Raw genomic sequence first — 22,185 nt, 5'->3', positions numbered from 1 at the left:
TTGAACCCGTTATTTCTTGTTCTACCCTGGTTGCTGATCCTAAGAATTTTGCTTACATCTCCCTTGTTATAACCCTTATACCACTTAAAGACTTCTATCAGGTCCCCTCTTAACCTACGTCTCTCTAGAGAAAGTAAATTTAACAGCTTCAACCTCGCCTCGTAAGGAATACTCCTCATCCCCTGTATCCTTTTAGTCATTCTCCTCTGTACTGATTCTAATAGACCTAATTGGATAAAGCCCATTAAATTTTCTCTGAAGATAATTGAATAAAGGCCTCAAATATTCCCTAAAAGCTAATTTGAGAAAGCCCCTTATTTTTTTTTACCTGAAGATGATTTAATAAAAGCCTCAAATTTTCCCTAAAAGCTAATTGGATAAGGCCCCTTAAATTTTTCCTGAAGATAATTGAATTAAAAGCCTCAAATTTTCCCTAAAGCTAACATGATAAAGGCTCTTAAATTTTCCCTGAAGATAATTTAATAAAGGCCTAAAATTCTCCCTAAAGCTAACTGAATGGAAACCCTTAAATATATCCTAAAGCTAATTGAATAAAAAAAAAAAAAAAAACAGAAATTTCACCTATTACCCATTAAGTGTAATTCATTTTCCAATATTTCCATTAAGTACACAAGGAAGTAATAGTAATAATAATAAACTGGCTGGAAATTGCAAGATCTCTCCTTTTTAATTGCCTTCCTCCTCGTAAATGCTTGTAAAGACTTCATACAGTAGTTATAATGCTGTGAATTACGTCGTATTGCAGTAGAAGGGTTATCAAGCTGTAATGTAAAAAATAGCAGCCTGGCAGTGAAAGACTTAACAAAAACAGTAAAAGAGAGAGAGAGAGAAGGAGAATAATATTTGCCATCATCTACAGAAAAAAAAAATAACTGAAATAACAGAAAGCATTAATAGCAGTCTTTCTTTTTCTTCCCCTTATCTGTATCCTTGTTCGGTTATCATGACAAGTACAAAGAAAAACACACCAGACCCCCCCCCAAAAAAAAAAAAAAACCAACGAAAAAGCAACGTATTCTAGTACAAAAGTTATAATAAAACAAATATCCCATAAAATACAAATATAATCCGTATCACCAGTATAAGCTTATCCTCAGCAGTACCGGTAATGCCCTTCCCTCCCTCCCTCGGGTGCTGCCAAACTCGAGAACAACATAGAAAAGAAGCCCAAGGGAAGAAAAACTTAAGCTGGATTTTCCTCTTTCAGTTCAGACCTGAGGCGATTCCTGGGTGACTAAGTTTGAGATAGTCCATCCTGAGAGAGAGAGAGAGAGAGAGAGAGAGGGAGGGAGGGGGGGTAGATACAGGGAGTGGCTAAGGACATAAAGCCACAGACAGGTAGATATACAAAGAAAGCGTAACTCATTCATACACACATACACATAAAGACGAAAGTAACAAAATAATAACATTGGAACTGGAAGCAATAAAGAAAAATTGGAGAGAAACAGGAAAATATCAAGAATACTATACATTTCCACTAGACACGCGCATCTCGGGTTAAAAACACATAAAACAGAGAGAAATAGAGAGAAAATATACACTTTTTCACACCCCACGATTTTAATGGACAGCTATAAACGGTAAACTCACTTACTCTCTAATCTAAATGCGTAAATCTCCAAGGGAATATACCATCAGCAGAATAACATTCATAAAATATTAAACGTACAACAGAGAAAGAGAAGGAGAGACACAAGGAGAAAGGATAGGATAAGCGACTTTATAAACATCTCTCTCACGTATTCCTTAATGTAAACACTTAACCTTCAATAGAACACATCAACCGTACTGTATCGTTCATGAAGGTTAACTAAACGTACGGCAAAGTGACAGAAATAGAGAGAGACGTGAAAAAAATTATATCTACTACTTTACGAACATTTCACTCATGTATCCTTTAATGTAAACACTTAACCTTCAATAGAACACACCAGCACTAGCGCAACGTTCATAAAAGTAACTAAACGTGCGGCAAAGAGACAGAGAAAGTGAGATAGAAGGAAAAAAAGATAAGATACACGACTTTATAAATCGTAAACTCACACACCCTTCACTCCAAACTCAACCTTCAATAAAACAAATGAACACCGTAGCAACGTTAATAGAAATTATTAAACGTGCGGCAGAGAAGGGGATAGAGAGACGTAAAGAGAATGAAATATACTAGTTAATAAAGACTAAACTCATATACACAACACTTCCAGCACTTAACTTTCAATAAACTAAGTCAACAACAAAGTAACGTTCATAAAAGTTTCTAAACGAGTAGCAAAGAGATAAAGACGGAGAGACAGACAGAAAGAAGATAAAATAGTCGAGTTTTACCCACAAGACTCACTCACTGAAACCTCCCAAGTAGCGTTCATGATTTGGGAGCTGAAAAGATACCCTTGTCCCCTCATTTTTACTCAGCAAACTTGAAGAGGCAGGGGAAAAATTGCTATGATAATATCTCAACTCTCGTCTTTCTTCAAGGGGGAAGTTACATTGGAGGGAAAACGAAGTAGATTTAAAAGATAAGGTCTAATGAGGTGTATATATAACGTTTTTTTTTTTTCGTGTGTGTGTGTGTGTGTGTGTGTGTGTATGTGTGTGTGTGTGTGTGTGTGTGTGTGTGTGTGTATGTGTGGAATAGGGAAGGATGTTACTATTATTCTGATTATGATTAGTTGTGGATGTATTTGAGAGAGAGAGAGAGAGAGAGAGAGAGAGAGAGAGAGAGAGAGAGAGAGAGAGAGAGAGAGAGAGAGAGAGAGAAATGAAACGAGTCTCACACACACACACACACACACACACACACGCTAACTAACTAACCGACTAACTAAAAAATAAGTACACATTTCTCATCGCTAATACGGAAAAGACTCTTCAACTTCCATCACTGCTAGTAAGAGAGAGAGAGAGTAAAAAAAACAACATTCATCCGTCACTGAAATGAATAAATAAATAAATAAATAAATAATAATAATAATAAAAGTACAATATCCCCGGCAATTCAGGAGTAAAAAGAATCATAGTTACCCTTATCATAGTTACTCTCTCCTCTTCCCCTCAACTTTAGCCCTCTCGTCCCCACCCAGCCGCTGACAAGGAAATTTATCATAGGGACGCAACTAATGGACTTTCGTAGTAAAAGTTCTCACGGGAAATTGTGGCAAAAGTCCTGTTCTAGAAATTAGCAGCATTCATTCACTCAGCAAGAGGAAAAGTCATAACTCCCTATTAGAAAAGCGAAAATACATGGCACTCAAGCACTTCCACGGAATTTTATAGAGATAAGAGAGTGAGAAAGACATGCGTGGACAGAGAATGAGAAAGAGATACGTTGACAGATTATTATTTATTTATTATTTTTTTCTTTTGGTTTCACGTCACACAGAGAGATGAGAGAGACTGGCTTGAAAATTTGGTGTAATTTTCAGGGGGAGAGAGACTTTTGGTGGGGTAAGAATTGTCCACTCAATGCCAGTTTCATGAAGGTAATGGTGAAGAGAGGACTGGAGTGAGTCAGATGAAATAAACAGTGTAGTGAAATGATGAGATAATTAAGGTACGAAACGAATTCATCACTTGTGTTTATTTTTTACTTGTTTATTAATTTGTGGTATTTTGGGAAGAAGACAGATAGGAAAAGGAAAAAGAAGAATGAGAGAGGGGAAGAGGAGAAAAGGGAACAGAGGGGAAGAAGAAGGAGAGAAGAAAGGAAGCAAGAGGGAAGAAAGGAAAAAGAGAGGAGGGAAGAGGGGAAGAAGAACGGAAAGAGGGGAAAAGAAAGGATAGGTAAACAGGTAAAATTAGGAGAAAAAAAAAGGTGTGTTTATCTACTTAAAATCGCAGGAAAATAATAAAAAAAGAAAAAAACAGTGAAAAGCATAATTATCAAACAAATGAATGAACAACTTTTTTCAAATTACTGGTCATGATTAAACGGAAATAAAACATTAATGCAATTCAGACCAAAAAAAAAAGCGGTAAAACGGAGGAATAATAATAATAATAATAATAATCAAGTAACTCTGAATAACAAACGCCTTTTACTTATAGTCACAGCAAAACCGGAAGGAGGAAATTAAAACTAGATGAAAATAAAAGAAAACACTAAAAAAAAGAAAAGAAAACGAACGGTGAAGTAAGACAAAGACAGTAATAAATAAAATGAAGTAAAAAATTAAGAAAAGAAAAAAGAAAAAAGATGAAAGGTAATGAAAGAAAAAAGAAAAGAAAGATAAAACTCTTATACTCCAATATATAGAATGCAAAACCTGACACACACACACACACACACACACACACACACACACACACACACACACACACACACACACACACACACACACGAAGCCCTGCAGCTCTTAAGGAGTGAGATTTAGTGCGTCCTGAACTTAATCCCTCAAAACGTATGAAAATCGAGAATTTTATGACCAAAACTCACCTCAGACGGCCAGCGCGAGGAATTTTGGGCTGAGAGGGCGAGGTGAGTAGGCGGAGGCAGTGATGGTGGTGGTGGCGGTGGTGGTGGTGGAATTTCTATTACCACAAAATCCACATCAGGAAAACTTGAATTTGTCGGGACCTGTGGATATGTGGATGGGCTGATGTAGTGTTGATGTGGTGGTAATGTGGTGGTGATGTAATGGAATATTGTGGATATTTGTGGTGTTTGATTTATGTGAGGTGATCTGGACCCGTGGGTGAGTTGATGTGTTTATGTAGTGGTGATGTGATTGTTGTGGTGTCTGTTTACTTTCTTTATGTAACAGTGTCTAGCTTCAAACAACGAAATTAAAGAAAGCACCCAAATGAAGGCGCCAGTCCCACAAGAAACAAGCAAAAAAAAAAAAAAAATGCTACATCGTGAAGTGTCTTGCTAAGATGCTGGATTTTGGCTGAGGCGACGCTGTGATGCCGTGTTGTGATGCTGCTGTGATAATAATGCTGGCAGTGCTGTGCGGGACTGTGGCGGAGACAAAATCGAGCAAGCACATCGTTCCCCACAAAAAAAAAAAAATAAATAAGATAAGAAAATAAAACAAGAAAAGAAAAGGAGAGAGAAAAAACATTAAGACACGATTTAAGGAGAAACTTTATACGTATATTTTCCCTCCAAAACAGGAGTGGAAAGCCATCAATTAGCCACGTGTATACAAATGTCAGGCAGTTTACTATAGACTTTTGCACGCAGACTGACTGACTGAGAGCGTGGAACCATCTGCACTTTATTCTTCCAAGGCTGAAGGTTTTTTTTTTTTTTTTCCGCAGCGCCTCTCCTTGATTTCTTTTCTTTTCTTTTTATGGGGAACTCAAAAGGAACAAAAAAAGAAAAAGAGTAAATAATCTGCATGCAAAAGAGATAGACAGAGAGACAGCCTGGCACACACACACACACACACGCACACACACGAATCAAATCAACGTGCAGGTAATATTCAATCCAGAGAGAGAGAGAGAGAGAGAGAGAGAGAGAGAGAGAGAGAGAGAGAGAGAGAGAGAGAGAGAGAGAGAGAGAGAGAAAGTAATTTACCATGTAACTAACAACGAAACAACCTCACTTTTTCCCCGAACACCAAAACATCGAAACAAAATAGATTAAAAACCACCACAGCAACGCCCCACGAGAGACAAGCGGCGCACCAACACGACTTTGCGGCTCCAATTATGAAAGCCAATTAACGTCACTCTTCCCACAGGCTTCCATCCAGCACCGCCTTCTGCAGGAGCCTGAAGGAGGGAGATATAGCACAGGACGTCAAAACATCACAATACAACACATATGGACGGGACACAGCACACCAGCACACGTCCCAGCACAGGTAACACTCACACAGGTAACACACACAGGTAAACACGCAACACCACCCCGACAGGTAGAAAGAAAACGGAATCCACAGGTGCATCCTTCAGTCTTTACACACTTAACACTCGCTACTCCCTCGCAAGATATTTTTCCATCAATATTACAACTTTTTGAAGTGTGGCTTGGGTCGCTGCACTGATATTTCGAGTTTCTGGGGAGCTTTCGTGTTAGATATTCTTAAATTATTCACTGTAACAAGTGGTATAGACTCGGAACGTGACACATGGCCAGGCAGACGGTAAACCACAACACAGCGCCGACCCTTCACCTCCTGTCTTCACGGCGCCCCGGGAAGGAGTGTGGCCGTGCGTCGCTCTGTCCTCCTATTTATACCCTGGCCTCCCCTCGCTCCCGTTGCCACTTCTTGGGCTGTTTTGCATTACGGCTCAGCACACTAATGAGGTTAAATTTGGACCGAGGGATAACACGATGCATGACAAGGTGTGATGACGTTATTGCGCTAAATTAGGGGTCGCATTTTGTAATGGAAAAAGACAGGTAGTCGCGCGGGGTACCAAGCGTTGACAGCTGGCCAGACCACACTCACCCTTGCCAGTCGATTTGGTGCCGCCACGTCCCGCCTCGCTTCCTTCAGTGCCTTCAGCGGAAACCTATACATTATGATCTCGTGTTACTAAGTTTCTTTCCCGATATCTGTTTTAAAAGCAGAGAGAAGGTCATTCATATTTGCTCACATTCAAGTCGATATTCCGTAAACACAACCTGTGTATACCCTTTTTATGTTTATTCCCTATGATAAAGTTAAGTCTGTTATGAAAGCAACAAATCATTAATATTTGTTCACATTCATCTATATATTACGTAAGTATAACCTAAGTTCTATACTGTATTCCCTGTGAAAAATTAAGACTAACCTGTTATAAAGGCAGAAAGTACATTAATATATGTTCACATTTAACTTGATATTACTTAAACACAACCAACATTTTTATTTTTCTATTTTTATTTGACTCCCTACGAAACGATTAAGTCTAATGAAGAACTCTCATTAGCTAAAAGAAAATGGAATATCCCAATTGGTTCTACGCACAACTCAGTTATTAAGAGGAGAGGCCGTGAACTTTCCAATTTTACGCCAAGCTCATCGTAGGCAGACGCAGGGGAATGTAAAATTGTGTCTGTTTAATTAACATCTGGAGGGAAGCGGTCGTTAGCGTCGTAATTATTAGTTTGAACACCATTAAGATGTCAGGAGGGGCGAGGCGCGTGAGGAGGGGAAGGAAGGGCCGCCTCACCCTCAGTTATACAAAGCAAGGCGAGGGCCCCACCGAAGCTGCCTTTGTGTTTGGCTAAGAAGAGGAAATCGATGAGAAAAAATAAGGAATTACGGTAGAGAGGCTGGCAAGCTTTTTTTTTCTCTCTCTCTCTCTCTTTTTCTTGTTTTCATACCAAGGAAATTTTTATACACTGCTGAAGAATATGAGAGTACAGTGGAAGTTTACTGCGCTATAACGATTTAACCATGAACAGACTTACAGTGCTGATGTATAATATTGCATCAGTTTAATGTGGAGGAGAGAGAGAGAGAGAGAGAGAGAGAGAGAGAGAGAGAGAGAGAGAGAGAGAGAGAGAGAGAGAGAGAGAGAGAGAGTTCCGGAATGAATCGTTTAGTTTAATGAAATTACCTTCAGTTTTTTACACAAGACATGTAAAACAGAAACTGGACAAGGTTGAAACATCACAAACCAAACACACTCGCACACTAAACTCTCTTCCCTCAGTTTAACCTCTTCTCGACACGCACAACCCCATCTTCCTGACACACAGGGATCATCTCGCCAGAGCGGAACGAGGCAGACACTTGCTAGCATCGCAGTCGTGGCCGCCCCTCGCCCTGCGCCGCCATTTGTCATCCACAGGTCGACTGACTCCCAGCGACCCGCAGCTCGCCAATACATTTAACTCGCAATACATTTTCGTAAAAAAAAAAATATATATATATATATATATATCATGCAGTACTGATCACGTGGGTAGACCGGCTAGGTGTTACTCCAATCTATTCTGGATGAATTTTTATACATCTACATATCCATATAATGATAAAAAAAAAAAGGCGGTTTGTAGGAGAGCTAAATATGGACAGACGTACAAAGAAAATCTAGAGACAGAGAAGGAGTCACACGGTGCGACTCTTCCGCAACTTGAGGCGAAACACTCGCTCCTCAACATGGAAGTAGAGGTGACTGGAGGCAAAGTCCAGGACGCACCTGTACCGCGACAGCATCTCCTTCCCGACAACAAAGTCAAAAGTGTCGGTGCCCGCCACGCGCACGAAGCCGCTGGTCACCGCAACGCCCTTGGCCAGCACGAGCGTCACGCAGCGAGGCACCCGCGGCAGGCACAGCTGTGTGTGCAGGCACCGCGGAGAGACGTAGAAGGAAGTTGCGCCGGTGTCTACGTGTATGTTCATCTTCTTGCTACGCAGCGTGGAGCGCCGGAGGTTCACATCCACCACGTACTGGGAGTCGCCTCCCTTCTTGGCCGCCCACTTCGGCTTTCTGCTGGGAAAGTACAACATGCACGCAAATTCACTGAACTCCTGCACAGCCCCGGCCTGGCGCAGCGTGGCGTTGTCGAGGAGGATTCCAGGCAGGGTGGACACCATGTTTTGCGGCAACACGAGAAAAGTGCACCGCAGCGCCACGCCGCCAGCCAGGCGCACCTCCACGTTCTCCACCACCTTGAGGGTGTGGCGCACCTTGGTGGTCCACAGCTGCAGCTCGTAATTCTTCGCGAAGGACACTTTGTCCAGCAGGCCCAGCTTGTCAGCCACGCGGTGCGCGATCATGGCGGAGGTGGTTCCGCAGTCCACGTACATGTCACAGAGGTGGCCGTTAATGCGGGCGGGCAGGGAATTGTGGTTGGTGAGCGGCACGGTGATCCAGCTCTTCAAGGAGGGGACGCAGGACTCCACCGCCTGAGGCACAGGGTGAAGTAACACCTCGCCGTAGCCTGAGTGCAGAGCCTGGACGCGGCTCTGAGTCTCGTCTCGGCCATCACCCTTCACTCTGCAGCACAGCCTGCGGATTGCCTTGCTCCGGCCTCCGTGGGGCACCCGTCCGCTTCTCTTGCGAAAGACCATGCCTTATTTATTCACGGAAGATTAAGAATAAGAATACGGCACACTGGGGTGACCGTCACACACTTATGAGTCAAAATTACGACAAAAGAAACCTCATGCACGCAGAAGCAGAACAAGAAAGCGAGCCCCGCGAAGCGCCATCTTGTGACGCACCGAACCCCGAGTCCCATCCCGGTGAATCTACACGCACACAAGCACACACACACACACACACACACAGCTACTCACCTTATTCTGAAGGACTCTCCAGCCAGGCATCACAGCTCCCGTCAGTCTTATAATGACGTCCATCCTGCACAACAATTATCTAACCGTAATGGAGGTAGTCACTATCAGACAGAAGAGAGACACTGACTCATCCTCTCTCTCACTTGCCTAAGAAGCAACTGAACTGCGCATGCGAAGTGAGGCGATACTCCAAAGGAAAACAAGTATCGGAACTTGAATTTAGGGATGACAAGAGTGAACATAACCTTATGAGAGAGAGAGAGAGAGAGAGAGAGAGAGAGAGAGAGACCACTCTCTATCACAGTAGGTTCCTCCCTCAGGATGGTTGTGAATCAATCCAGAATAAATCATCATAAGTATTTCTATTTCATAAAATGTACATCATCCCTCCGTGTACCGTACCTTTGGGTCTTGTTGCAGGTGGATCAACCAGAAAAAGAAACTAACCTAACCTAAAAAAAATCTTCGAAGCACATGAATTTCACATTTTTTTCACCACACTCCACCTTTAATGGCACAAGCAAGTTTAGGATTCCTTACAAATAACCTTAGACTAATCAGTATATCTAAGAATTTTTCCATGATACAGGAGAAAACTTTATGATAGTAGACAATAACTTAAGGTCTATCTATATATCCTATTACATACATATACACACGGCTTTATTGAAGAAGAGGGACACCGTACAAGTGAACCTGCATTCCCACGGCAAGGGAAGACTGAACACAGGGAAGGAGGATAGATTACAACGTGGGAACCAGCTCCACTTGTTCTTTCCATCTCCTTTACTATTGTTTATGTATATACAAGTACACGCTGCAGGGTATACATTATTACATTAAAAAATACGTTGTTTTCTATTAGCGGATTGTAGATTGACAAGTTTTTCTTAAATGAAGAATAGTAATTGAGTTTTGCTAATCGATATGATGTGAAAATGCATCTTTTTCTATCACTCACTGAAGGCTGCTATTGATAGGAACGCTTTTCTGGTTAACCTGGAGCTTATAAGTAAAATATCACTCAGTTTTCTGTATTAACGACTGACTAAAGTAACGGTAGTGGTAATAAATAGAAGTGTCTTCCACTTACACCACGAGACATTCAGTATTTATCAGTATTTCCACATCTCTGGCAGTATTACATTGAGACAGAATACGAGTACTTAAAGAAGTAATATCAGGACTGTATTTCTTTATGTTGATTCATATAGGGACTTAACAATCAGGACATTATGGAAATAACTTTAGCCTTCTAATTTCAAAACACTGACTCTTAATTTCAGGACAAAATATGAGTTTTTTTTTTTTTTTTAAGTCTACACAAGCAAGGAACCAGCAGTGAAATTAGTGAACTGAATTAATCTAAACCTAACCTAACCTAACCTAGACCGCAAATGAAACCGCTAATGTTATTTCAATATCATCCCAACTCGCCACAAAACACAGCAATTAAGGTGATCCAGTGACACACCAGACAGAAGAAGGTAAAGGCTTAGTCGCTTTACATGATGGTGTAACAATGCGCATGCTTGCCTCACCATCTTATCTAAGGCCAGTACTCCGTAACGCTCTGCTCTCTCACCACGACTATTTTCAAAAGCCACAGAGAGGATTATTTGGGCTCTCAAGAGTGTTTCTCCTGATTATAATGTACAACTCTTGTTAATCTGTCACTAGAACCAGAACAAGTATCCTTAATACCATTGTAACTTCAACTTTATAGAGGCTTTTCAAAGTAACCGAGGTGCGGACAGAAGTGTTTCAGAATACCACTCTAAAGTTGACGTACGTAAAGCCACATTTTTATTATCCAGCCGACCAATCTATTCCTTTGAGCCTCACCCACCTGCTCGGCATCACCAATTAGTACCAACCTGTGCCCACCAATTAACGATTCAAATATCCACAGAACAGTTTTCAAATTTCACAACATTATCGCAAAAAGAGTTAAGCTCAAAACGAAATGGAAATGCTTAGCTGACGTAAAACCATCATCGGATTTTCGGATATCCAAGAAAAGAGTTTAAAAATGTCAGAGTAAATATTTACCTCAACAAACACTTTTGCCCGAACAACAAAAAATGGAATTGTTGAAGCAAATAACTGATATTTTTTAAGCCCTTTCTTAACAGCGCCATTATATCTAAAAGAACCGTATCAACAAACATTAAAATTTGCCAGCAGACATTATGGGAATTTAGAATTTAGCACAGAATAAAAAAAAAAAAAGAGAAGCATAATATTGAGGCAAATAATTAATGTTTTTTTCTAGCGTTGCTTTGGTCATGTTGCAACGCTATTAAGACTCAAAGAACCGAATCAACAAACATCGCAATAAAGAATTTAGCTCGGGAAAAAAAAAAAAAATACTGAGGCAAATAATTGATATTTTGGCAGCTCTACCTTAGTCATATTGCAACACCATTATGATTCCGTGAACCGAGTCAACAAACATTAACAATAAACATCGCAATAAAGAATTTAGCTTGGAAAAAAAAGTAAAAAAAAAAATAAATAAATAAATGATAAATAAAAAAATAAAAAAAAACAAGAATATTGAGGCAAATAATTGATGTTTTGGCAGCGCTGTCTTGTTAGGAGCAGCGGCGTGATAAATCAATGAGGCAAGGCAACAAACAGAAGGGGAAGGAGTAACCACGGCGCACAGGCTCGGGTGACTGACCTCCCCCGCACGCAGCTCCTCTCCACTTCACTTCATTACGCGGTGAGAGACAGGCTAGCTTTACTCATCCCACAGCGGGCGAGGCTATTGTTTCACCCCACACTCGAAACAACCGAGTCTCGGGCGGCGTAAGTGTGCCTGGAGAAAACTTGACTAAAACGGAAAATGGAATAGTGTATCGGCTGAAGTTTGGCTCTAGTACGTCGTCGAAGAAAACAAAAGGAGAAAAAAAAAAAAAAAAAAAAAAAAAAAAAATATATATATATATATATATATATATATATATATATATATATATATATATATATATATATATATATAACATCACATTGTCCCAAGAAAACACTTATGATATAGCTGGCAGTAACAATCTGGTGTCTAAAGAGAAAGACGACTATAACACAGTAAGAGAAACTTCAGGAAATCACGAACATTATGACTATCTCTCTTAAGAAAAACAATAAGTAAATTTCATGTCAAAATAAGTAAGGGTAATTTTGGAACACCGTGCAAGGCGTGTTGGCAAGAGTCCCTGGCAGCCCCTGGTCGCGGACAGCGGCACTTATGGCTGTCCCCGCGTTGTGCTGACAAATTAAAGCTTAACTCTATGAATTGCCCTTCCTCGTTATGCCCTAAATCACTGCACGGAAGCACCAAAAGTCCATGAGTTCAGCGGCAACATGACAACACGAACCGCTGGAACTCATAAATCTAAACACAGTAAATCTTCCACTACTCTTTAAGTGCGGGTAGATTAAGTAAACCTTTGTTCCTTTACTCTATCACAAGGAACAATTACTTCTGAATAAATGCTACAGTGTTCTATTCCAGGATCATCTTCGTGTGAATAGTCATGAGGGTTTCCTTTACCAGGGTCTCCTTCTGATTGACCTTACTAAGACTGACACTGACGAAAAATTACGCTCGAATTTTTATCTTTCCCCAGACTGACTTTCAACTAATAATGACTCACCAAATTTAACCCTCACCAAGCCTATTCTTCATCAAACCCGCCTTCACCAAACAAGCCCCTCTCCAAACCTGACCATCACTAAGCCTGATCCTCACCAAGCCTGACCCTCACCAAGCCTGAAACTCACCAAACCTAACCCTCACCAATCCGGACTCACCAAACCCGCCCCTCACCAAATCTACCCCTCACCAAACCGGCCCCTCACCAAGCCTAACCAGCGCCTCTGCTATCAAGGCGCCCCACACTCTACCAGCTCACACTAATGCTACAAGACTGCAGGCGGGTGGAAGTAGGGTTATATGGCCTTCCCAAACAAACACTGACCTCTCTCTGCCAGCATAGAGGAGCGGACAAAGGGAAAGGGGAGTTTCTGAAGGAAGGCTCCCCGTCAGATTGGACACAACTGTTAATGCAACACTGGCACCGCTAAATTAGATATTAAATGTATGTTTCTCAAGGGAGGAGGAACTGCAGCATTCGGAAACTTTACTGTGTTAGATTTACACAAATATATAAACTCTGACGAAAAAAAGAAGAAAAGAAAAACACACAAACACATCCGTGCATTGTTTTATCACAATTAACGTGTCTGACGCTACAGGAGGAGTAGAAGGAGAAGGAAAAGAAGTCTATAAACCCACACGATTCAAATAAACAAAAGAAAAAACAAATATTACTATGGATTTTCTCTCTTGCATTCCTCCAAGGACTCGAACACAACATCCATAACAAAACAGCACATCCCGCGCACACACAACACACAGCACACAACACCGCACTCATCCTAGACGACTAAGCAACGTAGATGCGACAGGAGCAGGGCGTCTAGCCGTAGCTGGTGACCCTGGCGTGGGCGAAGGCTTGTGTGTTGCTGTTGGGGCCGCCGCGAGCCTGGGCGTGGGCGAAGGCGAGAGTGGAGCCCGGACGGAGCGACGCGAGGGAGAAGGTGTCGAAGAAGCGCCTTCCGAGTGTCCTCTCCTGCGGCAGCTCCGGTGAGGTGCTGGCGGGCGTCTCCCCTCGCACGGGATTACTGTAAGGCGGCGCGGAGAGTGTGTTAGTGAGTCTCCTTACGTGTGTGGTTATTAAGATGCCTGCTGGGTTTAATAATGGTTGCACATGTGGTTGTACTGTCTTGAGGACGATCTAGGTGCTAGTAATGATGTAATAATGGCTGTAATGCTGAGTGTTTGGCTTTCCTGAGGTGTGTTGGTGTTAAGATGCCTGCAGAGTTTTAGTAATGATTGTCATGTTAGGTATTACTGGCCTCCTTTGAGTGTGTGTTTTGTGGCACCTGGAGGGTTCGGCGACTGTTGTACTGGTGGTTGTATTGTTTTGAAGGCACTGTAGGGTTGTGCTAGTGGCTAATCTTTTTATGGTGATGGATGTATTGATGACGATAATGTTTTGGGCCTGTACTAAGTCTCTAATGGGTGTACTAAGGAATGTGATGATTGCAATAGTTGGCTTGATGGTGAGTGACGGCACGGCGATGATTGCTGTACACTAGACTAGCGTTCCCTTAGTATAATGATTTTCTAGCAATAAATATTTCTTATGCTATTTGATCTAGTGTAAAAATATTTCTTCCAATGCAATCTGGCTGTAATATCAATATGTCCATGCTCATTAATTATACTGATGAAATTATTAATCTAATTGCACAAAAAAAAAAGACTGCACTAAAAATAATTTCTCTTTCATCATGCTCTCTTTTTATATCTTCTTTACTTTTTTTTTTAAGTTGCTTCATGAAAATTCAGACAACTAGAAAATATTTGCGGTGTTAATTAGTTTACATACTAATAAGTTTCCTGACTGCCACACTCTGATTACCTATCAGTGGCTCACACTTTTCACGCCAAGTTAATTTTGGCAGCAGTAAAAAAAAAAAAAAAAAAAATTACTATTATACAAAAATAAATAAAAAGTGTTGCTGTCGTGAGTGAATTAGTCAAGGGACAACACAGCACGACACAGCACGACTCCAGCAGATGGACGGCCGGTGCTGAACGGGACAGTCTGCCTGCAGGTTAGTTCTGTCTACGCACCAGGGAAGCAGACAGTATTAGCAGCTGACCTGACTACTGCATGGCCCCGTATTCTGAAAGGCTTTGATCTCTCACCACGTCAAAGGCCACAGAGATGATTAGTCGGGTTTTCAAGAGTGTTTCGCCTCTTAATAATGTTGAAACTTTTTTTTTTTTTTCTAGAACTTTAAAAACACCCTTAAAAACACGTGTAACTTCAACAATAGGCCTTTGAATGGAGTGGAGGTGTGGCGCAATGTTTCAAAATCTGGTCTTATGAGTCACAAGTAAATGAGATGTCCTTAGTTTTGCTGTACAGATGTAAATAGAGTGTACAGCGTTACCTTTGTGAGTTTGCACTGTTGGACGAACGGTGTACAGGTCATAATTATTTGTGTCTGTTTTTACTGTACAAATGTAAACAGAATGGATTGCGTTATAATTGTGAGTTTGCACTGCTGGACAAACTGATGCGAGTCACAGATGAGTTATGGCAGAATGACTGTGTTTAGTTGTACTGTACAGATGTAAACATAATGCATAGGAGACACAGTGAATCACTCTGCATTTATGAGTCTAAAATGTACAGCATAACATGAAGCCAGATTCTAAAAGTTTGCAATGCTGAATAAATTGAAAACGGCTCACAAACCCACGAGTTACAGCAAAATGACTGCGTTTAGCTGTGCTGTACAGATGATAACAGTACACCACGATACATTCACGTCTGAAAACTATTTGTGTTTAAAAGATACAGCATAACAGGAAGCAAGAGTCGTAGAGTTGGTCTTGTCACGTAAACATAAGACTGGACAGAGGGAGGAGTCATGAACCTCGCAAGTTTGTCATGGCTGGGTGATGTGCATTGCCATGGGAAGGCTGAAGGAACGAGCTACACTGAGGAGGTTAAAGGACACACACACACACACACACACACACACACACACACACACACACACACACGAGGTACGTCTCAGGGTACAATGCTGCGTCAGGGTGCCTTCTCATCACTCACAAAGATTAAGTCACGTTATGCAAGTGAGTTTGGAGATGCGACTGATTCCACATTCAATTTTTAGAGCAAGTTATACAAGTGAGTTTGGAGATGCGACGGCGCCCTTGACCTGACGCACACGAGCACACAAGCACCAAAAAGCACTTCACGCCCGCAACAGGCAGCATCAGCAGTAGCAGCACCAGCAGAAGGATCACCTCACCACACGCTGACGAAACCTACCGTCCACGAAAATGGTTCTCGAGATTTCCATGTTTTCTTACGATGACCAATCTAGGTGGGAGAGCAGCGGCGTTAGGGAGCAGCCGGTGGGAGGCACAAGTATGATAATTACTCTCCTGTGTAGAATTCATAACTGCACACACTGGGTAAGATTCAGTACTGTCTACTGGTGGGTATAACATAACAGATAACCTTTCACAGGAATATAACTAGTGAGTGCCTTAGTTCCCCGCCTCAAGCTGCTCTCAGGTGTATTGTACGTACCTGTAATTAATATTTCTACTCCAGTTTCTTAAAGCTTGTGAAAAGAAAAGGAAAAACCTGTGAATCATAGAAGCTGAATCACTCAAGCAAAGCTACCATGCCCCTCAGCAGTTGCATTTCCCACCAAGCAAGTCTCACTTATCAACTAATGGTAAAAAAGCTCTTAATGATTATATTACCTATAAGAAAAACATGTTTATCTATTTATTTTGTGCTGACATCTGTGCAAGGAAAGATTAACCTTACCTTTCGCTAAGAAATCTTGTCATTGAGCATTATAACAAATATTCAGTGTGAAGAGTTTGCAATAAATGAAGTCCCTTGAACATGCAATCTTGAGCTAAACAACACACCTCCTTCATAACTCAGATTACACCATAAAAAATATCTCACAATACACATGCTTTTTTTACTTTACTAGTCTGTGGATGCATAGGAACAAAAAACAGCCTTGAACTTGATGACACACGCAAAATGCACCACACTCAGCCTGGACATCAGAAGCAAACACCAAGACCGCAAAATCAGGTTGAGCAAAAACGAAAAATATTAAAAAACAAATACTCAGTTCAGGACACAGGGCGGGAGGGGACTCGGGGGGCCTCGGGGTGGGTAGCGAGGGACCGACCTGTGAGAGGAAGTCCGGCGGTGGGTGTGATGTCCTGCCGGCGGGGTGTAGGCAGAGGGCTCGCGAGTTGGTGCCGCGGCGGAGCGTCGTGGCGCCGTCACCGCACCGTTCACATCGTCCACTGCACGACAAGACGACAAGATGCTCCCGTTAGGCGACACACAGGACACACTGCAGGCTGGGCTAACACTAACACTTCTGCTTTGTGCCTACACGCCGTGTGATGAAGCGTGGTGATAAGGACACGGCAAAACTCTGGAACTCCCTGCCTGCTTCTGCATTCCCCTCCTCCTGTGACTTGAGGGAGGTTTCAAGGCGCTAAGGGAGGCTGGGCTACACTAACGACATGTGATGAAGCGAGGTGGTATTGTCAATCTTTAATCCATTTTTCTGGTAAACTCTGGAACTCCCTGCCTGTTTCTGTATTTCCTCTTCCCTGTGACTTGAGGGAGGTTTCAAGACACTTATCCTCCAATTTTGGATAATTCCTTTGGTTCTTGAGGGACTGGCACCTCAGTCAGCCCTCTTTTTTTTTTTCTTTTCTTCTTCTTTGGCTTGTGCCTTTCTTACATTAAAAAGTCACACGACTGACATCAATAAGCTCAATACCGAAGGAGTCAGTAACGGAGGTCAAAGCAGTGATGTAAATGTGTGTGACGCGTTATAACATGTACTGAGTGTGCGCTACAACCAGTTATTCTCGTTAGTACTCGCCGTGTGTGTTACTTCCTGTGTGTCAACAAACTGGCATGAACCGGGAGTTTGTTCTGTTTGAGGGTTTCCTCTCCACTCACCACGCCACTTGATGAAATGCGATAGTGTGAGTGGCCGCGCTGTGTGTGTGTAATTAATATATGTGCTACATTTTGTGATACTAACTATATGCTGTATGTTGATCCACTCGTTACCATTATTTCTATGTGAATGATATTGTTATATATTTTTTGCACAAATTACTCTTATTTTGGTACACTCGTTATGCCCTAACACGTGCTGCGCCTCGTGGATCTAAAAATAAAGTTTAATACAGTGATATTCCTTAAAGCATATTGCAGAATAAATTTAGAGTCTAGTGAGAAGGAGCACCTTATTTATAACTCCCATATACCACGCTACACTCATGCACTTCACCCAATCACTAAGGAACAAGCTGCTCTTAAGTCACATTGTAAAAACAGTTCAGAGTGAAGTAAGAAGAAATACACTGCTTATAACTCCCATATACCAACACTAAACTCATGCACTTCACCCATTCACTAAGGAACAATCTGGTCTTAAGTCATATTGGAAAAACAGTGTAGTAAGAAGAAATACCTTACCTGTGATTTCCTTATACCACGCTACACTCGTGCACTTCATCCATGCACTGAGAAAAAACCGCCATTTAGTCTCCCCATTCCACCACGCCCTTACCTTGCGTACTTGTCCGTGAATGTTCCCACTGGGCATGAAGTACATTGCTGTTCCTGCCCACCACTGTACATCCCTGGGGCACACGCCACTGAAACACACACACAAACACGTCAGGAGCAGCAAAGGGAGTTTAAAAAATGTTCATTCAAACTTTGTCACATGTTAGCTTCCATATCACTTCTACTTGTCAGTATGTAAGATAAATAAAGATTATTTTGCATTTCCTCTCAAAATACTGGATATCCTAATGCTAATCTAATTTATACTTCACTTTTTAGTCTATAAAGATTTCCTATTTGTTCTGTCACTGCCCTACAACTTGTGAGACTCAGTGAACTTATCAATATACAAGTTAAATAGACTCTGCATTCTCTATCAAATTACTAAATATTTCAATGCTAATCAAACCTATACGTCAAATGTCAGCCTTCACAACACTCTACTTGTTCTGTCGCTCCCCTATTACAGCTGGCACTCAGTAAACCTGTCAATATACAAATTAGATAAAGACTCTTCCCATTCTTTCTCAAAATACTGAGTACTCTTAAAAAGTACAACTATAGGCAATCAATATCAAGCCCTCCATTGCTCTCTATACCTGTAAACCCAATAACAGTCCTTCTAAGAAAATAGGAAGGAATTACTGACTCTATTGATAGAAGGGGAGACAAGTTATGGGAGAGAAACTTGCTACTCACGGCATACATTCGGATGGGCTTCCCTCCATTCAAACCCGGGCAGACAGCCATCACTTGACTTGAGTGGTACGGCGGCTGCACGGGAGGGAGACAGGTAAATGCACCGTACAATGACGCATGAAATAAACAGACAGCTTTTGGCCGCTCTCATTCAACATTACTGGCCTCAGTCAGCTCTCTTTAATTTATCACTCCACATTTACTATTTAATCTGGCTGTTTACATTTGCCATTCCCTTCAAACTGCTCTCTTTAATTCAGCCATTCACATTTATCATTTAATTTGGCTGTTCACAGTTACCATCCCCCTCTCAAGCATCAATTGCAGTATGGAGAAAGTCTTCTGAAATGTATCACAGTAAAGTTACGTGGAAGTGAGGGAGAAAAATAAGATGAATCCCCGCCTGATGTCATAAAATGCGTTAATAGATCTTAATGAGGAAGAGATGTAGTGAACTGCACGTGTCCATTTGAAGAAACAAGGGAACAGGACTCCATTAATTTTGTCTGGAGTCTCAAGAAATTGACTGAGTGAAGGGAGAGAGGCAGAGACAAAGAAGAGACAGAGAGACAGAGAAAAAGATGAGATGAAGAGAGAGAGAGAGAGAGAGAGAGAGAGAGAGAGAGAGAGAGAGAGAAACAGAGAAAAGACAGACAGAAACGACATACAGAGAAACAGGGAAACAGAGAAACAGACAGACTGAAACAGAGAAATGGCAGAGAAACATAGAAAGGACACACAAACAGACAGAAGTAGAGAGAGAAAGATATACACAAAGACACAAAGAAACAGGAAAACAAATAGACAGAGACAGAGAGAAAAAGAGAGACAGAGACAGAAAACGAACACGGACACACACAGATAGGGACAGAGAGACAGCGAATCATAACTCACGTGTGCAGGAGGGGAGGAGTGCGCTGGGGTACCATAGCCCGGTGTGATGGCCGCATATGTAAAGTGAAGAGGGAGGGGTCGTGGTCATGACAAACCCAGGCAGGCAGGAGGAACGACACATCCGCCCCCAGGCCAGCTCCTTGCACACCCATTCGAGGCCCATCACTTCTCCAGGCTCCCCGCACTGCTCCCCCTTACCACCACTATCACCACTGCCGCCTCCTGCTCCTTCTCCTCCTTCCTTGGCTGTCGTGTTGCATACAGCCCAGTGTTGGCGTGAGTGAGGGATACGGAGCTATGGTTTGTTGTCTTTGTGTGTTGATGTGAGTGAACTATTGGTGTTTTGCTTTATATACTGAATAAATCTGAGTTTGTCTTAAAAGGGAAAGAGTAGGATTTTTTTCTTTTTTATATGAAGTGTATGTGTCTGTCTAAGAATGTGACATTTAATGGAACTTAAAAAAAAGTTTTATGAAATCTGAAATAAAGTCACTGAGAAGGGACAGGAAATGTCTAAATATTTCATAACAAATTTCAAAAGTATTCATCAGGCTTAAATTAGACAAAACTAATGTTGAAATAACTAAAGGAGCAATTACGTAGAATTTACTTGACAAACAAGGAACATTGAATCTTTTCTCATCCTGTAATTAAATATTTTAGGCATTTAATTTTCTTTTTATATATTGGGAGACAGGCCAAGGACAAAAAAAAAAAAATCCTAATACCATCTCCAAACAAGAAACAAGCAAAAGATCCGAGAGAAAGACAAATTTAGCTTCTGACAAGTTATCATTACAGGAAGTCTTTGTTACCACAGAACAAATTTTTTTCAACAAGTGTTAATTAATGTCTCCTGCAGCACGTGGCGTTGTGAGGCCAAGCATGCACCGTGGCTGCCTTAGTAAAGGAGCTATGAAGCTGTCACATGGATCAATCACTTCACCACTACACAGTTATGGCTTTTGTACAACACGTGAGCAGGACCAGTGTGTTCTGAGAGGTGTGGAGGCGTCAGTAGGCCGAGGCAGGGGACAAACACACCTTTTAATATACAAGGACAGTCGTTCATGTTACTTAAGGTCACTACATATATGAAATATGGACGTAATGAAGTTACTGACCTTAACTAAAGTGCTTGTGTTAATGATCAGTGTGTTAATGAGTAGTAAGTGTTCACGGTGGTGTTATTCTGATGAGGAAAGCAAGTGGGTGATGTTAGAGTGACGGGACAGAGAGAGAGAGAGGGAGAGAGGGAGACAGCGGGAGTGACATAAGGAAAGGCAGAGTAGAGGTGTTCACAGAGAGGGGTTTGTGCCTTACGATGCTCCGATGCTCCGAATCCCGCCCAGTGAAGCAGATCATTCCGGGAGGAGGAGGAGGAGGAGGAGGAGGAGGAGGAGGAGAACAAGAACAAGAAGAACAAGAAAAAGAACAAGAAGAAAAAGCGGAGAAGGAAATCTAGGAAGAACAGGCGGAAGAAAAAAAATCTAGGAAAAAAGAAGGAAAAGAAGAAGAGAAGGAGGAGGAGGAGGAGGAGGATGAGGAGAAGGAGGAGGAGGAGGAGGAGGAGGAGGACTGATTGGTATTTTGACACCGCAACAAGGAAGTCAAGTGGTGGAGCAGGAGGAAGAGGAGGAGGAAAGAGGAGAAAGAGGGAAAGTGGAAACTGATGCTACATAGGATGACAGGCGCTATCGGTGGTGGCAGTGGTGGTAGTGGTGGTGGTGGTGGTGGTGCGGGTGTCACATATCCCGGGGTGTGCAGGCGGCGGGGGGCAGTGTGTCGCCGCCTTACGGGCTACACACTACACATGCAAGTTTTAGTGAGTCTTCATCTCTCGCCGGCACACACAAGGCACACAGGAAGGCTCCGGTGAGATGGATCAATAGGTATCAATATATTTTTACATGAACTTATTTACAGGTTGAGTAACGCCATCTAGTGAGGGATGTAAAGGCTAACACTTTCTCTAATGAAGCGAGTGCACAGCGGAGAGGCACAAAGAGTTGGGGATAATTACGTTAAGGGTATATAATTACATTTCACAAACTATTTATTTTTTATGGATATTTTTTTTCTCTTTGTTGACTCTCCCGCTTGAGCAAGAAATGTATATTCAGCAGGAAATATTTCATTAATGAGCTCGAACA

General features: G+C 41.8%; 2 protein-coding genes across 8 annotated transcripts in view; both read right to left on the bottom strand.

The window, feature by feature from the left end:
- LOC135089006 (parathyroid hormone/parathyroid hormone-related peptide receptor-like) overlaps nucleotides 1–6,458 on the bottom strand; it is a 40,143-nt gene extending 33,685 nt beyond the window's left edge. Inside the window, exon 1 of the mRNA XM_063984125.1 lies at nucleotides 4,457–6,458. The gene's annotated coding sequence lies outside the window, so the exon portion shown is untranslated. The remainder of the gene's footprint in view (nucleotides 1–4,456) is intronic.
- A 6,971-nt stretch (nucleotides 6,459–13,429) lies between these two features.
- Nucleotides 13,430–22,185, bottom strand: part of LOC135089004 (fibrillin-2-like) — a 50,602-nt gene continuing 41,846 nt past the window's right edge. For 2 of the 7 annotated variants that reach the window (XM_063984118.1, XM_063984121.1), the window contains 4 exons: nucleotides 20,033–20,278; nucleotides 19,139–19,213; nucleotides 18,441–18,528; nucleotides 13,430–13,901 (listed from right to left, as the gene is read on the bottom strand). In XM_063984118.1, the coding sequence (XP_063840188.1) occupies nucleotides 13,697–13,901; nucleotides 18,441–18,528; nucleotides 19,139–19,213; nucleotides 20,033–20,278 (614 nt within the window). In that variant the 3' untranslated portion in view covers nucleotides 13,430–13,696. Of the gene's footprint in view, nucleotides 13,902–16,135; nucleotides 16,187–17,027; nucleotides 17,149–18,440; nucleotides 18,529–19,138; nucleotides 19,214–20,032; nucleotides 20,279–22,185 lie in introns of all 7 variants that reach the window. The other 5 variants (XM_063984120.1, XM_063984119.1, XM_063984123.1 and 2 more) reach the window with 5 other exon arrangements.

The sequence above is a fragment of the Scylla paramamosain genome, chromosome 32, assembly GCF_035594125.1.
Source record: "Scylla paramamosain isolate STU-SP2022 chromosome 32, ASM3559412v1, whole genome shotgun sequence".
NCBI lineage: Eukaryota > Metazoa > Arthropoda > Malacostraca > Decapoda > Portunidae > Scylla > Scylla paramamosain.
Note: the sequence above shows the minus strand (reverse complement) of the source record. Positions and strands in the feature narration are given on the sequence as shown.